The sequence below is a fragment of the Rattus norvegicus genome, chromosome 18, assembly GCF_036323735.1.
Source record: "Rattus norvegicus strain BN/NHsdMcwi chromosome 18, GRCr8, whole genome shotgun sequence".
NCBI classification, from domain to species: Eukaryota; Metazoa; Chordata; class Mammalia; order Rodentia; family Muridae; genus Rattus; species Rattus norvegicus.
In genome coordinates this window covers 74,458,974-74,476,042 of record NC_086036.1, presented here as the reverse complement: position 1 = coordinate 74,476,042, position 17,069 = coordinate 74,458,974, and the positions used below count along the sequence as shown (strand labels likewise).

At 42.7% G+C, this 17,069-nt stretch overlaps 1 protein-coding gene across 3 annotated transcripts in view; it reads left to right on the top strand.

Annotated features, from left to right (window-relative positions):
- Setbp1 (SET binding protein 1) overlaps positions 1-10,427 on the top strand; it is a 361,840-nt gene extending 351,413 nt beyond the window's left edge. For all 3 annotated transcript variants that reach the window (NM_001427626.1, XM_063277160.1, XM_039097203.2), the window contains one exon: positions 5,142-10,427. In NM_001427626.1, the coding sequence (NP_001414555.1) occupies positions 5,142-5,752 (611 nt within the window). In that variant the 3' untranslated portion in view covers positions 5,753-10,427. The remainder of the gene's footprint in view (positions 1-5,141) is intronic.
- Positions 10,428-17,069: the final 6,642 nt, after the last annotated feature.

The window sequence follows — 17,069 nt, the reverse complement described above, 5'->3', positions numbered from 1 at the left end:
CTGTATCATAAAAGATGTGAGAAAGTCAGCAAATGCGATAACCCAGGCCTCTAAAAATGTTGTCTGGACCAACAATAGCATCTTAGCCATTTGCTTGGCCATTCTGGGGATCTAGAAAACAATCTCTTTTGCAGCTATAAAGAAATAAATCTGTATTTTGCCTGGGTCTGTCATAATTATTCTGTAAGTGTAGCAAATAACAGGCAAGACAGAGGACAATGACAGGAAAGAGGGCAAATATGGAATCAATCTTTGCAGCGAGATCCCAGAAATTACTGTCCAATAATGAAACAATTTGAAGAAAGGAAAATCTGTAAATAGTTAGAGGGACGCTGGAATCATGATCAATAAGGAGAAAGATTTGTGAATACCAAACCTTGCCAAGTCCAAAACACTCTTCTTCCCAGTCTGAGGTTTCAAATTTATTAGAGGAGAAATAGAGTTTAGAAAGCCATCCCACATTTTGCGAAGGCAATTGATACTAAACGGAGGTAAGACTTGTGGCAATCTTGAAATCTAGAAAAAAATAAAACCTTGAAAACCATTTAGTTCATTGGCCTAGGATAAAACATATGAAGGGAGCCAGAAGTATGAAATGGCTGGTAGTGAGTAGTTCACCTGCGTTTCTACCAGCCCTGCACAAGGCCACGTCAACCCTGCTGCACCCTGCCCTTCATCCGCAGGAAGCTGACTGAACTGAAATTTGGAAAAGTAAGCATAGTGCAAACCAAGATTCAGGTCCCTGCGTGTGTAGACACCTCAGGTATCACAGTGTCCAAAAGAAAGGGCTATTGTCATCAAACCCAGTGTCAAATAGACGTTAGCTGATGGCATGGCTATGTGATCATCACAACATAGACCTGAGAACATCATCATTGTCCCATACCCTTAAGTCGGAGGGCAGTAACCAGTGTGACGTCAGAGAAATGGTGAATCGCTCATTCTCCCAAAGCTGTGAATAGGACCCTCAAGAGGACGAAAACTGTAGCTCTCTCTTATCCTGAGAGTCCAAGAAATGCATTTTTGCCACATATACCTCATAATTTTAAGCTTGTAGCTTGAAAACCGTCAAGCGAATACCAGCTCAAAGTAGCGTTATTAAACCTCATACACCACTACTCATCCTCAGCCGTATCAGCTCTTGATCAGTCACCATTCAGCAATGCTTCTGCCTTCTTTCTCTCTTCCTCTTTGGAAGTCAGTTCTGGATGCTTTCATATGAGGCAAAGCAATGAAAAGTTAAAAGTTAATAATAATATAGTAATTGCACCTTAAAAAAAAGCCCAAACAACAATTATACCAAGCAATGCCCAGGCAGGATTTAACCTAAATCTTATTTCAGACTCTTTTTTTTTTTCTTTTATTGAATATTTTTTTTATTTACATTTCAAATGTTATTCCCTTTCCCAGTTTCCCGGAGATAAGCCCCCGATCCCATCCCCCTCCCCTTCTTCTATAAGTGCGTTCTCTTCCCCATCCGCCCTCCCTTCCCACCGTGCCCTGCCCCCCGACATTCCCCTACACTAGGGAGTCCAGCCTTGGCAGGACCAAGGGCTTCTCCTTCCATTGGTGCCCAACAAGGCCATCCTTTGTTACATATGCAGCTGGAGCCATGGATCTGTCCATGTATAGTCTTTGGATGGTGGCTTAGTCCCTGGGAGCTCTGGTTGCTTGGCATTGTTGTTCATGTGGGTTCAGCTCTTTCACTCCTTTCTCTACCATGTCAAATACAGAGGCGGATGCTAGCAGATCTCTTTTTTAACACCTATTAAAATGATAGCCAAGTAAGATTGTATCCTCTCCTCCATGACTTTATCGTCAGTTTTACGCTCATCCAAATAATTTCTCGGGCAGACGTCAGTCATTTAACTTGAATTCCCACCAATCCTTATTTCACTCACTGAATCTCCAAGTGCAGTTTGTCATTGGTATTTCACTGTCGTTTAGGCGACCACCATCCGCCCAGGAAGGAGCCATTAGGTGCACAGGAACTCTTTACAGTGAGTGGAGTAGTCACTTCCGCCCTCATAGTCGCTGCTTTGGGGTGCTAGTTCCCATAGGTCACTGCCGGCTGGTGTGGCGGGGTGTAAACCATTTTCTTTTTCTTTCTTTCTTTCTTATTCTCCTCCACCTCCTCTTCATTCTGCTCCTTTTCTTTTCTGTTTTTTGAGACAGGGTCTTAGTGTACTCCAGCTGTTGTAGAACTCAGGCCGTAGCCAAGGATGCCCACCTTTGCACATGTCACAGTCCCCTCTACACAGGCCGAGGTCCCCTCTACACAGGCCGAGGTCCCCTCTACACAGGCCGCAGTTACAGTTACACCAACCCACGCCATTCCCATAAAGAACATTTTCAACGTTCAGCGGCTTCTGCTGGGCAGCCCTAGTTTAAAAGCTTTGTACCCTTCTATGAGTTAACTTTGGAGGAAAATAGATATTGAAAACTCCTCTTTCACTGAGTCTTTCACCCCTTGTTGATTTTCCTCAAAGTGGCCACTGTGAGATTTTTGGTTGGTTCTTGAAGATGAAATGAAATTCCAAAGATGTACATCTTTAAATTTACCAAAATGACTTTTTTTTACTTTTTTAAAAAAATTGCAATTTGAAATTTTTGCTCAGTTTTAAATGTAATCATACAGCTCAACTTATAAATTTGTCATTCCTATGGATATGTATATGTGTATGTATATGTATATGTATATGTATATGGGTCTACTATCTCCCTATATTGTCCTTCGCTCCTTAGCTTCCGCCTAGTGTTTATATTTTCTTCATTCTCCTGTAGCGTTGGCTGAGCATGGAGGGATCCTCATCTAAGTCTTTTGCCCCTTATTACACATAAGTGACAGAGTCAATCCTGACATTCAGTGGCTAGGGCACTAAGATTGCATCTCGTCAACACTAGCAGCTGCTGCCCCATTGCTGTCCAAAATGGTGGTGCCAATTTATACCCCGCCAACCACCCGCATGGGTTTCAGGTTCCTCACGCCATCGCTGACACTAGGTTCCGTCTCAAACTTCATTTTTACTGGCTGTCTATCCTACTTACCCCCGAATGAGCATCCAGTTCATGAGAAAGCATTTCTGTCAAGTTTACTCAGATAATACAACTGATAAGATTACCTTATACTTACACCTGGCTGTGCTATAGGTCTGCAAAATTAGCATCTTGACGTTGTGGGTTGTACATCATCCATCCAGTAGTTCCTTGATAGGTGGTATAGATTACAGAGAGAGCAAACTGCACAATGATGCCCGGAGGTTTGAGGCGTATTTCTAACTGCTCAGAGTCTCTGTGCATGAAGTCCAGTGCTTGTCTCCAGCAAGGCCTCATAAGAAATCCCTGGCCCCTCCATTTGCAACTGTTGCCTTCGGAATCCAAAGGAGAAAGCATCCAAAGGCTATGACTGGAAGGCAGCCAGGATTGGTCTCATCCGGGAAGCAAGTTTCTATCCTGCCCATTCAGGAGGCGCGGTGCGGGGCCTGTGAGCTGCCTACAGCCCCACGAGGACTGATAATTGAGCCACCTTTCTTTTTACAAGACTAACTACAAAAGTTTTATTTTTAGAGTCAGAAGCTCACTCCGGGCTTTGTTCTATTTTGATCTTTATAACTTATTTTAAAGATCGCTCAGTAGTTTATTCATGGCTCAGTTGGTCTAGCTGACCTTTGCCCAAAAGCAGAGGCAGTTTGACCTGGCCTATGGAACTCAGCGCTTCCCACTCCATGAGGCTAGTCGCATAAATAACTTCAAATAAAACCCTCCTGGAAGTCTGTGACGGGCCACAGCATGAGGGAGAAGTGGGGCACCATGGAAAGAATGAAGTGGGAGTAGCCAAGGGTACTGAGAGCAGTTGGCCAATGGCTAAGCATATTTTCTCATTTCTCCCTTAAGGTATTTATTCTTTCAACTAATAGATGAAAAAAATGATAACAGGGAACACACGAGAAAACAACACAGTAAAATGAAAAAAAATGCCCCCTTTAGAGTTCAGTCTTTTAAGTGGGCTTCTTTGGGGCAAATCCCAGCAGCAGCAAAAATTCATTGAGAAAACTCTTACGTCTGCCAAGGGTTAGCAGCCAGCCCAACAGATGAACAGCACGCCTGCGATTGCATGCAGGTACACACAGGTATGGCTGCATGGGTGCCAGTGCACAGGTACTCCATGCATAGGTGCTGCTCACAGACAATAGCGGGAGAATGGACTGAGGGTGAAAAAGGCTGGCTATGTCTTGAAGCCATTCACACTTTATGGTGTCTGAACTTCAAAACGAAGCAGTTCTGAAGGCCATTTAGTGGCACAGTACAGGACTTCCTGAGAAGTTAGGCTCGTAAAATAGAGGAGCATCTGGCCAGCAGCACATGAAAAGGGCCCTTTGCAAACAACCGTTCGGCAGGGGAGTGTAAACCATTGAGAAACACCTGGCGGATATTGCCCTTGAGGTTCCCAGAGGGTGAAGGTTAGGAAGAAGTTGGTTAATTGGGCATCATCAGGTCACTTGACAACTCCAGAATATTGGCTGGTGGGGGGCTGGGGGGCGAGGTATTAAAAGACCACACCTTCCTAAGCTGGGTGTTCAGGCAAAAGCCCCTCACAGTAGGATCTGATTGAATGACGTGGGTGGGCTGTGTGTAACCACCAGTTCAAGGTCAGACAAAGGAAAAGTATCAACTAGTGCTTAATTGAATTGATTCAAATGTCAAAGGGCTAAATGAAAGAAAGAAGAAGGAAGAAGGAAAGAAAGAAGGAAGGAAATGTAAAGCTTATATTGTTCTTTCTATCATTGCCTCCAAGACTAGGGAGATCTGAACCTCAGTTTTCTTATTTTCAAACAGAGGAGGGAGGAGGGAGTCGAGCAGAGCCATGAAAGCTTCCTTTCCCAACGCCCAAAAAGGATCCAAATTTTAAGGACCTTCCCTGCATAAAGAGATCTGTCAAAAGACACGGTGAAATAAAACACCAAGCGTACCAATCACAGTGTTCTGCATAACTGTGAGGATTGAAATAATGTAAACAATGCTTTGTACTCGTGACACAGAGAGCCAATGCTTAACTTTTGTTACTTTCTGTTTAAATAGAGAGACGCCATATGGAGCGCATTGTATGAAGTGCTCAACCTCTCCCCTCTTGTCTCCTGCAGCCAGCTCCTCCCTGAAGAAGCGATTCAAGAGACGGGAGATCGAAGCCATCCAATGCGAAGTGCGGAAGATGTGCCATTACACCAAGCTTCTGTCCACCAAGAAGAACCTGGACCATGTGAACAAGATCCTGAAGGCCAAGCGGCTGCAGAGACAATCAAAGACGGGCAACAACTTTGTCAAGAAGAGGCGAGGCCGGCCTCGGAAGCAGCCCTCTCAGTTCGATGAGGACTCCAGAGACCAAATGCCGGTGCTGGAAAAGTGCATCGACCTACCCAGCAAGAGAGGTCAGAAGCCCAGCCTGAGTCCCCTCGCGCTGGAACCGGCCTCGGGCCAGGATGCAGTGATGGCCACCATCGAGGCAGTCATCCACATGGCTCGGGAGGCTCCGCCTCTGCCCCCGCCGCCCCCACCACTGCCGCCGCCCCCGCCCCCACCACCACCGCCCCCGCCACCGCTGCCCAAGACCTCTCGGGGCGGGAAGAGAAAACACAGACCGCAGCCCCCAGCGCAGCCCGCGCAGCCCCCGCCGCAGCCCCTTCCCCAGGAAGAGGAGGTGAAGGCCAAAAGGCCACGGAAGTCCCGAGCCAGCGAGAGTGATGTCCTTCCCTAGGGCCAGCCTGGGTGGCAGGATCCAGACAGGGACTGATGTGGGGGAGCACAGCAGCTAGGGTGGAGCTGATGTCCAGCCACAGGGACACTCAGCCCCTCTCTGCAGCGGGTGGGCAGGATGGGCAGAGTGGAGCTATGGGGAGCTCTTGGGGTAGTGGAACGAGGGGACCCCCTCAAGAAAAAAAAGTAGCTGCGGCTACTGTACAGTGGCGGGATCCTCGCGGGCTGCAGAAGACAGAGGAACGCAAAGCTGGTGCTCAATGATGGCCACCTGACCTTCCTCATCCCAGGTGTGCCCGTGTGATTCCGATTTCATTTGCTGGTCAGAAAAATTAAATGGGAAACACCATTAGCAAACATTCCAAGGGGGAGCAAAGCTGCAAATTTACCAGCTGGCTTGTTGTAAGCCACTTCCGCATAATTGGTTTTTACTTCCTTTGGTTTGCAAACTCCGCTAGGCTTTGGGGCACCGACATCATCTTCAAGTGACCCGAGAGATCGAGAGATGAATCTTTCCGTTAAACAGCACAGTTGCTCAGATGCAATCTTGTTATCAGAAGGTAGAATTGGACTGATAGGCGACCTTAGATCTGCTGGTGTTCCTGTCTCGTAACACTGATTTTTTTTTTTTTTTTGCATTGTCTTTTCCTGCTTTTCCTTTGTGTTGTATTTTCCTGTACTCCCGTTAACTTGCTGCCTTCAACTTTGTGGTACACATGTAAACAAGGTGAACTTTACTCGCGTTGTAAAGTACACTCTTCCGCATCCTGCCTCAAGGAACCAACCGGCTTTGAAGCCCAATCATTGTGAAACACTCAGTACAGATAAAAGCTTTTTAATAAGTGACTCAGAGCAACCAAGGGATACATCAACCCGGGTGTCAGCCAGGTTATTTTTATACTTAAAACATATCAGTGGCGAATAGGCAGGAAAAAAAAAAAACGATTTTACTACCCCCCCTCCAGCAAGTGGAATAACTGATAAGCCACCAAAAATCAAAATCCCACGCCCACCAGAGAAAACTGTCTAGCAATGCCTTGGTAACTGATTATTTTCGTGCAAAGAGCTGCCGGAGGTTGTTAAGGAAAAGAAACAAAGACAGTAGAAGTCCATTATCTCTTAATAATTATTCCTTAAAATCAAAGGGGAGTAAGTGTTCTTATCTAAAGTATTCAAAGGGTATCACCACTCCAATTGCATCAAGCCACCTTGGACCAAGTCTCCAAATTGTGGTTGCCTTAATTCACTAAAGCATTGCTGTACATAATGTAATTTTAAATCTCTCAGTCTGCATGGATGCAAACTGTGTGTGACAAATCGTCTTTGAAATGGTCGATTTCCAACTGTACATTTCTCATCCAAGTTGTACCCTAGCCTCTGGTTGAGTGTGGACAGATAATTCTGTCTGTCATCCATTTCCGCAGCCCAAGTTCGGATGTAACCCACTGCCGTAGATGTTGTTGAAAGTCAGATGTGGAGATTTCAAATAAGTATTCTCAATTCCCTCCCTTACTCCTCCCCTTCTTCAAGACATTTTGAATACCTGACATCATCATAGCTTATATAAAGAGAGACACATTTTCCAAGGGGAATTAGGATACTGGTTTACCTCCAAATTAAGACTCTTTACAGAAAGCCGGGAACTAGCTAAGAAACTGCGTCATCACTTCAGAACAGAGGATCTCCTTCTCGGAGAGAGATGGATGTTTTGGGGGGTGGGGGGAACAGGAAAGAATAAGTGAGTAGTATCTACTGAAGGAAATTTGAAAGTCCTAATTTAATATACTTATAAATACACCGCTGAGTCGGGGCACCAACAGTTGCTTGGAATTACAGAGCCATCCTGTTCTGCACTGTCGAAATGGACTTCATGTCATTTATAGCCTGCTTGGTCAGTCTCTTTTAATCCTAGCAATACATGTGTTTAAAGGACTCTGCTTATTTCAAGCTTTTATCCTAGATACTCAGTTTGTGACCTGGGTTGACCCATGGCATTTCACACAATTTGAACAGCAAAATCTAAACAGCCATTTCCAATCTGTCACTCCCAAGCCATGTCTGAGTAGCTCCAAAGTCACAGGGAGGAAGGCACAGTTCAGCCCCCTTCCCCCCAACCATTGCTACGAAAGAGCAGACATTTCCATTTCCAATTAAGCCATAAAGAGGGTTCTCTTCCTGATGGACTTTGAAAACCATTTCTTTCTTTCCTCCTCCATTCTCGTGCTGTACAGTCTCCCAACCGAATCCATAAGCAGTCTAAACCTTCCTACAGAAGAGAGAAAGCTGGTGCTTAGTAAACCTCAAGAATGCAATCCATCATTTGATTGGTATTAACCTGCAGTCGGTGGTTAGCTCAAAGGAAGTTTGGGTTAGAATTTTCCAAACGAACATAAATATTCCAGGAGAGCTTCAGTGGATCTGCCACTTAACGCATGGATTGGGGTGTATTGTTATCTGAGAGCTAAATACGAGTCCCATGGAAATCCTTGCATGCAAGCTCTGAGAACTGTGTGGAAGACTAGAGGACCAAAGAGTGTCATGGTGAGCAGCAGCAGCAGCTGATGGTGCAAAGCAAGCCCCTCCATGCACACCGTGGCTCCCCACCACCCAGTGACGTCCTCACCGCTACATCTGTCTTTCTCTTGTTTTTCCCCGAACCTGACTTTATCTCCTAGCACAACTACGTCTGTATTCCCTATCCACACCCTTAACCTCTCCGTTGCTGCCCAGGCCCCTCCCTCCGTGAAGCCAGTTGAATTCCCACATGTAAGTGGTTTTAGAGCCAGGAAGAGAACCCAGCTCTTGATTCAAAGTATGGAGGTTCTCGTCCACACAACACTGCCTTCTGGGGATGCATTTCTATTCTGAGAGAGGCTGTTTAGCAACCTCAAGACTCCATTTACAGACCCACAAAACGTTTTGTAATGATCCCTTACTTTTAATATCAATTTTTTCCCTACTTTTTAGAATACTCCTTCAGCGAGTAGTAGAGACCCACGTAGAAGTATAAGGAGACCAATTAGAGATAAGAAGATAAGTGTAGATGCAAAAGCTCCTTAGAGGTGCCGATGGGTCTTTAATCCACCTTACTACGGGACTAGAAAGCCATTTGCTTTTTGACCCCTCACCTCAAATGAGAGGGACGGAAGTTTGACTTCTTCAAATAGCCTAGCTGTGGCTATCAGCCAAGGAGGAAAGGTCATAGGAAGGAAAAACATGGAAGTTTGCTCTGTGATTTGGCAAGACCAGGACTCGGCAGTCACTGGCAGCCTAGCGAAGGTGACTGAGGGCTGGCAGTAGAATGGTGTGTAAACTTGGCTGCCGTCTGCAGTGGGAGGCCATGTTCAATGGCAGTCAAAGAAATGTGTGTTCTGCACATTGCTGTATCTATAAGTATGATAAGCAAGTGGTGACAGAATTATAGTATAAGGTGACATATTATAAGCAGATCAGAGAGAATTTGGTATTAAGACTTAAGTAGAAAATCTCACTCCTGGCTCGTTACTCAACAATATTCAGATAATGAGCTCGTGGAGTGCATTTTGCCCTATCACTAGGAAGGTTGACCTGGGAACTGTCTAAAAGTCTATACTGATATTTCCAAAGCCTTTAAATACCAACTGTAGCATAGAGGGGGAGTGGCGGGAGCCGAGATGCCTCAAAAGCCATTTAAGTGTTATGTCACAGGATTTCCAGTCCTACTCATTATGTAAAAGTACATAAATATAGACATTTTTCTCAACACTACCCTATCATATCACAATGGTCCAAATGCCAGCACTTACAGATAATGTCATCACAGTGCCTAGAAACTCAAACTGTAATATACCGTAGCATCTTCTTGGTGTTTCTTCACGTTTCTTTCCACAAAGCAAGGCTCCCTCTGCCTCGTGTTTCTAAGAGAGTTCACCCACTGAGGAGCCTGCCTTCCCTGTTGGACTCTGTCACTTGGGGAACAGTCATAGAAGCACATAGAAACCAAGGAAGAAACTTCCTGGATATCTGTCTCCCACTTGCCCAGGTATAACAAACACTAAAGAGGGGAAAACCGAAGAGCTGCCAACTGGTCGACCTGGAAGGGTAGTTCTGCCCTGGATTGGTGTCTTTCTTTTTCTTCCTTTTTTAAAAAAGAAATCTATTTCTTAAATAATAATAAATGCACATGATGTGTTAAATATGTACATATATATTTCAAAAAATGGGCACAAGATTGTCTTACGAGTCCTTCTGGCTAATTTTTAGTTTGTATTCATAAGTGGTTTTTAAAAGCCTTTTTTAAAGTGTAATTTGCATGTTCTACTTTGATTGTATGTAAACATATTTTAGAACAAAAATGTATTTGTATTTTATTGAATATAGAGGCAAGAAAAATTGTACATTGTTTGAAATGTTCTTTTGTAACAGTTTTTATTCATAAAAGCATTTTTGTACATTTGAATGACCATGGACTTGCTGTCATTTGAGGCGTAGCGACATCTGGCATGCTTTACTGTCATGCTCTCCCATGGTCTTAGATGTTGGGTTTTAAACATTTTTTTTTTCTAAAAGAAAGTTCAGTCTCTTTCGCTACCAGATCAGGTTAGCACAGTACAGAGCACTTAACTATTAAAAAAAAAAGTTGATCCTATTCATATGTTATTCATTGTGTGAAATTAAAGACATTCAATTCCGTCTAACATGAGTTGTGAATTTCTTTTCTTTTCTTTCCCATCTGGTTCACATCAGTAGGCAGTTTAATAGCATCTGAGGGTCTCTTCTCACACCAAGTGGATACCCAATCATTGACAAAATCTTAACCCAAGTTCTGTCTCTGGGAAGTACACTGAAGACAAAATTTGAGTCCAATTTGCGGGGTTTATGTTCAGAAAATATTTTCCTCCCTGGATATACTGCAAAGGTTGATTCGGACTAGTGGAGATTTCGTCCTAACAGCCAATCTCACTATGCTGGAGACCTGGCTTAGCCTAAGGTTTTACCAAAATCATATGGATGGGAATGAAGCTCCCATCCCAGATTTTCTGTGGTTTCATTCATACTCCTGAAGAAAGAGTTCCTGTCTGGATGCCAAGTGCTACTTCAACGATAGGAGAAAAGGCCTTTGTAATAAATGCCAGTTACTGCTCACCTACCATTGCCTACCTACACTGTGTACCTTTGCGTCTGAACGAACGTGCGTGCCTTCCATTGAACCAACAAACTAGCTCTTCTAAGCAATATGAAGATGGGGGAAAGGAAGAAAGAGTCACAGGGAAAAACATGCGCACACATTTTTTTCAGTTCCCTCCTTTCCTGTCCTAAATTTTACTTTGTATTTGGAAAACTGTCAAGTGCAGTCTGTACTTTCTTCTAGTTTATAACAATACACATAGGATGTGGTTTTTTCCCTTCTTTCTCTAGTCTTCCAAGACTGCATGTCCCAAAGCCAACACGACATACACGACAGAAAGGTTATGAGCCTACCCTTTTTCCTCCATAACCTCCCCAGTCTCTCTGACATTTATTGTGGCTTGTGGTATTTTAAGCAGCCACAGAAAGTAATAGTGGTCAGGTGGGATGAGTAGAAGCTTCCAGAGGCCGATCCACGGTGGAGGAACAACGTCAAGGACCCAGGACTCAGAAAATCCCAGTCAGTTCTTCCTCTTCTCTATAGTCTGTCTTGGATTAAACAGAGAAACTATAATCTTTCTAATTCCAGTTCACAGGTTGATACTTCCAAAATCAGTAAGGATGTATAAGTGTCTCCATAATGTCTTCTTAAGGGCTTCTCACACAGGAGTAAAGTCTGCCCTTGTCTCAAGTCCAGGGTTTTCATTCAGCCAACAGCGTGTTCGCAGTCATTCTCAAGAGAGGAGCAAATGTCTGTACCTGTGTTGTTATGAATGAATCTCTCTACAAATAGATAAGTGGAAGCAATAAATGTCTCATAACTTTGCTACAAGTCTTTTTTCCTTCAGTTAACTTACTACTCTATTCCACCAGCCAAGTCAATTCTGAGTCCAGAGCCACGGGATTGTTTCTCCATCCCTGGGAGAAGTTAGGTTCCCAGAAGGACTCAGTCCTCTCTATTTTTCTAGTCTCTGGGCATTTTTAACTTAAAATCCAGAAGGAACATAGATGGGGGCTTTGTCTGGGGGTGGTGTTTCTGATCTTTTACTTGTCTGTTTTGAGATGGTGTCTCATTGCGCAACCTGAGTCAACTTCAGCCTCTGAACAATCATCCTGCCTCCGCCACAGAAGCGCTGTGATTACAGTGGACACCATCACAACCACATGAAGAACATAGTTTTTGGGTTTTTTTTTTTCTCCTGTGCCTTCAAAGTCAGATATGTACTCTGAAAGGATGTGTACGAACCACCCTATCTACCTGTATGAGGGTGTTAAGAGACAGAGATGTCGGAAACAGTTCCCACCTTGAAGACCCATCTGGGATGAGGTGGAGAGCCGGGTAGTTTGATTTGCAGAGCTGAAGGATGGCCGGGAATAGGCTCTTTTTAGGTCAGTTGAGATAACCAGTGGGCGTGGCGGGTGGGGAAGGGAAGGGATCCCACACAGAGCTGTGCATCTCCATCGATAGTGCCAACCCTGATTTTTGTGGGAAATGCCAATATCCAGATTTCCAGTTCTTTTTTGTCAGATTTCTAGTTCGCATAAAACTGTGGCAATATACTTTCTTGTCATGAAAGCTTTTAATTTCTAAGATGAAATTAGAGAAAAAAAAATCAAGTTCCAAAGTGTTATTCACATTCACATATGGTAAAGCTGGGATGCACTGAATGAGAAATGTTAAAATCTCCAAACAGAAAGCACACACATTCTCTTATTAAGCTTGATATTTTAAAAATAACTAATTAGCTTCCTTTCAGTAGACAATGCATTGGAGAAAGAGTCCTGAGGCCTAGGATATATTTTGGCTTTGTCACTGAAGAATTCTATCCCTGGGAGTAAAATGTCGTGAAGCTATCCCACACCTGCTCTATAAAGAGGGAACTGGAACACTGTGAGGTCCACAGCATCCTTAGATGTGGGGCATCTTGTCACCTTTATGCCTTCTCTATAAACCCTGCCCTTGGTTCTCAACTCCATGCTTCACTATTCGTGAAGCAAGTGGCATTCTGAGTTGTGGCCTCAGCAGCAGATCTCGTTCCAAAACACTGACGGTTAGGAAGACATTGTGCAGCTCTATAGTCAAGCCCATACACCCTCCCTTTTCGCCTGCCTCCCTCTCTTCCCTTGATAGCGCAGTGCCAGGTACCAACCTCATAAAGATGAGTAAGAAAAGCCCACCCCTCATTTAGGTTTCTTGTTTGGGTTTTCATTGTGTTGATATCCTCCTGTCTCAGCCTCCACAGCAAGAAAACTACAAACCTGCACGACTGGAATCTATTCAAGCTACCCTACCTAGATAATGATTATTCCCGCCCCATTATCTGCCTCTCCAAAGTCTAATTATCTTTATGGCTTTATTCAAACTTCAGTTCCTCTCAGAGGTCTTGTGACCTCAACCCACAATCATTGCTTCTTGTACCACTCACCTGCTAACTGGCCTCATTCATTCCCGAGACGGTGGTGTATAATTATCAGTCAGTGGCTGCCAGGTGAAGTTAGAGGCTGCTCTCTGTACAAGGGAACCTCACTGAAAAGACAATGGCTGGGAGATGAAACCCAGCTGAGATTCTCCTCACCAAGCTGGATGCCTTGGTGGGATATCTGCTTCAAAACACATTCTGTTTATCAGTCTCACATAAGTAACAGACACAAAGGGAAAGGAATGAGAGAGAGAGAGAGAGAGAGAGAGAGAGAGAGAGAGAGAGAGAGAGAGAGAGAGAAGCAGAGAGAGAGAGAGAGAGAGAGAGAGAGAGAGAGAGAGAGAGGCAGAGATGAGATGCAGACACACCCAGGAAGCGAATCTAATATAGAGTCTTAAAAAATATGGTCAAGTTCTTCTACCTTTTCTGCCTTCTCAAATCTTGCATGTTGCTTTGCTTCTGACACTTCTAGTTTTAATCTAACACACACACACACACACACACACACACATTCACATTCACATATGCACACACAAACACACTCTCACACACACACATTCACATACACATACACACAAATACATATACCACAAACACATACATACATACATACTCACATACACACACAAAAACAAACATTCAAATAAACGCACATATACATACATTCACATACATAAGCACACACACAATACACACAATTACATACATACAAAAACACATACACATTCAAAATTATAGACACATATACACACAGAAATTTCACTCAGCAATAATGTGAATTCTAAATACCCCTGAATCTATTCTCGAACTAAGCAACTGGCATAGCACTTTGTCAGGAAAGATGGGACAAAAACATAGACAATAGTGAGGTTTGGTAGCATATCCCTGCTAATAATATTCACTCAGTTATTTAATATCTGATGCCCCAGAAGATCTAAAGATGTATGGAACTTTTATTATGAAATAATTAAGAGTCATAGGAGCAAAGGAATATTCAAAGATGCCCCTCACAATTTTTCTCTTGCATCAGTGTCCCACATAATCACCACGCAGTATCTATAGAATAACCTGATAGGTTAAAATCCACAGAGCCTAGTCACATGTCCTCCTAATGTGAGTGTGCCTCACGTGTGTGTGTGTGTGTGTGTGTGTGTGTGTGTGTGTGTGTGTGCCTGTGCATGCTCATGTGTGTTGGTGGTGGTGTATCTGAGTATTTTATAAAGATTCATGGAATTCTGTTGCATGCATGGCTTTATGTAACTTCTGGCACAGTTGACATACTCTGTTGTAGCATCCCCACACATATATCACTAAACTTACCACCCTCCCCCACCATGTCCACACTCCTAACAAACATCTATGCATGTCCCATCTCCACAATTTTGCTCCTTCAGGAACATACACAAATGGAAGTGTGTAACACATATTCCTTTCTTTCAAAAATATACTTTAGGATGACTTTAGATTTAACAACATTCTGAGCCCAGTTTCCCTAATTACTATAGTGTGAGAATTCAATGGTATAATACTGCAAGTCCAAGTTAATAGTTAGGCTTATCATAATTAATAAAATAATATCACTACATTCCCCATGTCATGTTGATGTCCTTTACATATGACTATTAATTTTTACACTATTTAGCTTCTATTAGATATGATGGCTTTTCAGATTTTAACTGTTTTTTTTTTGTTTGTTTTGTTTTGTTTTGGTATCCTTCATAGTTTCGAAGAAAGCTAGCCAGATATTTTGTAGAACATCCCTTGCCTAGGATTTGCCAGAACTTTTCCCCTACAGGTAGATGGATCGTAAGTTTTCGAGATGAAGACAGCAGTAGAAAACTTGATTCTGGTTGCTCTTACAAAGGTAGGTACTGTCAACATTATGCTGTTGACCTTGCTTGCCTTCCTGAGTTAGCCTCCGTCTAGCTTTTCAACAATAGATTTCTTGTTTCCTGTTTCCAATAGGGTGCTTTCTGTGAGGAAGCTGTACCACAGCCCACGTTTAAGAAGTGTGAAATTACGCTCCACCTCTTCAAATAGGAACATAAATTATTTGGAATTCATATGCTTAAAATATTTTTTCTTATTTTGATTCTTTTGATTTTGAAATCAGTTCGTACTTACAAAAAAAATTACAAAGCCAGTACAGATTTTTATGTAATATCTTCCCCCAGCTTCCTGTCGGGTTAAAATTGTACATAACTGTGGCGCAGCAAGAAGTTAACTTTGGTACAATTCCACTGGTATAACTTCAGAATGGTTTCCTCTCCTTTTTCTAATAGTGTCATTCAGTACATTTTAACTATAAAGCCTCAGCAGATTCAATCCAGAGAATAGTACTTAGCAACAAGCAAAAGACAGAGGGCAAACGCCCAGAAGACCACCAGTATATAGCAAACTAATGCACAGCATTAATTTTGTATCTGAACCACTTCATGAGTTGTTCAGTAGTGCTGAGTACATTGATAGTGTGGTGCAACCATTCCCCCCTTTTCCTTTCTGCAAAACTAAGCCATCTCTATATACCCAACAGCTATCGTTATGCTGTCTGTCTCTGAGTTTGACCACCCCAGGCGTTTCATCTGAGCAGAACCACAGAGTCTCTGCCTTTGAAAAGGTTTTACTTCATCTTCGATCTATTGCTGGATAGTCATATCCATGGATAAGCCAAAGTTTGATCAATTACTCTCCTAGGAAGGAAATGTGGCTAGTGTCCAGTTTAAGCTATTACAAGTAAAGCTGTTATAAACACACAAACACACACACACACACACACACACACACACACACACACACACACACACATTTCTATGTCAAAACAAATTTCCATTTCTGAGAGAATTGCTCCAAACTGTTACTTGTGGGTTGTAATTTTTTTTCCGTTTCGAGAGGGAGCTATCATACTATATCCCAATGTAGTCAAACCTTTTTACCTGCTCATAAACAACGTTTAACTGTTCCAGTCTCTCTGAATTCACATCAGTATTTGAAATTATCACTACTCTTCCCGTCTTCCGTCATTAGGATAGATATTTAGTTAGATGTCTTAGTTTGTTCAGACTGCAATGGGTTGACATGTGATTGACAGTGTGCCAACTTGTCAACTTGACACAACCAAGAGTTACATGGAACAGGGAACCTCAATGAAAGAACTAGGTCAGATTGGCTTGTGGGTATATTTTTGAGGCATTTTTTTTATTCCTATTTGATGTAGAAGTGCCCAGGTCACTGTGGCCCTGGGCTGTATAAGAAAGTTAGCTGAGACCATGTACCTGGAAATGAGCCGGTAAACAGCATTTCTTCATGGACTTACATACTCACACTAATGAACTGCACCCTTGAAATGGTTTTGATAGAAAATTAATGCTATGTATATTGTTTATGCCATGACTTACATCCATGATGGGCTATGATGCTTACATTTATGCCAAATAAATCCTTTCTTCCACAAAGTTGTGTTTGGTTTTTCATGATGTTTATTATATCAATAGAAGGCAAATTAAAACAGATAGCTTATAGATAGATGAGACATACATAAATGATAGATAGATAGATAGATAGATAGATAGATAGATAGATAGACAGATGATAGATAGATTGATAATAGGTAGGTAGATAGATGATAGATTGATAATAGGTAGATAGATAGATGATAGATGATAGATACATAGATAGATAGATGATAGGTAGATAGATAGATAGATAGATAGATAGATAGATAGATGATAGATGATAGATAGATGGTAGACAGATGACAGATGATACATAAAAATAGATGATAGATGATAGTCA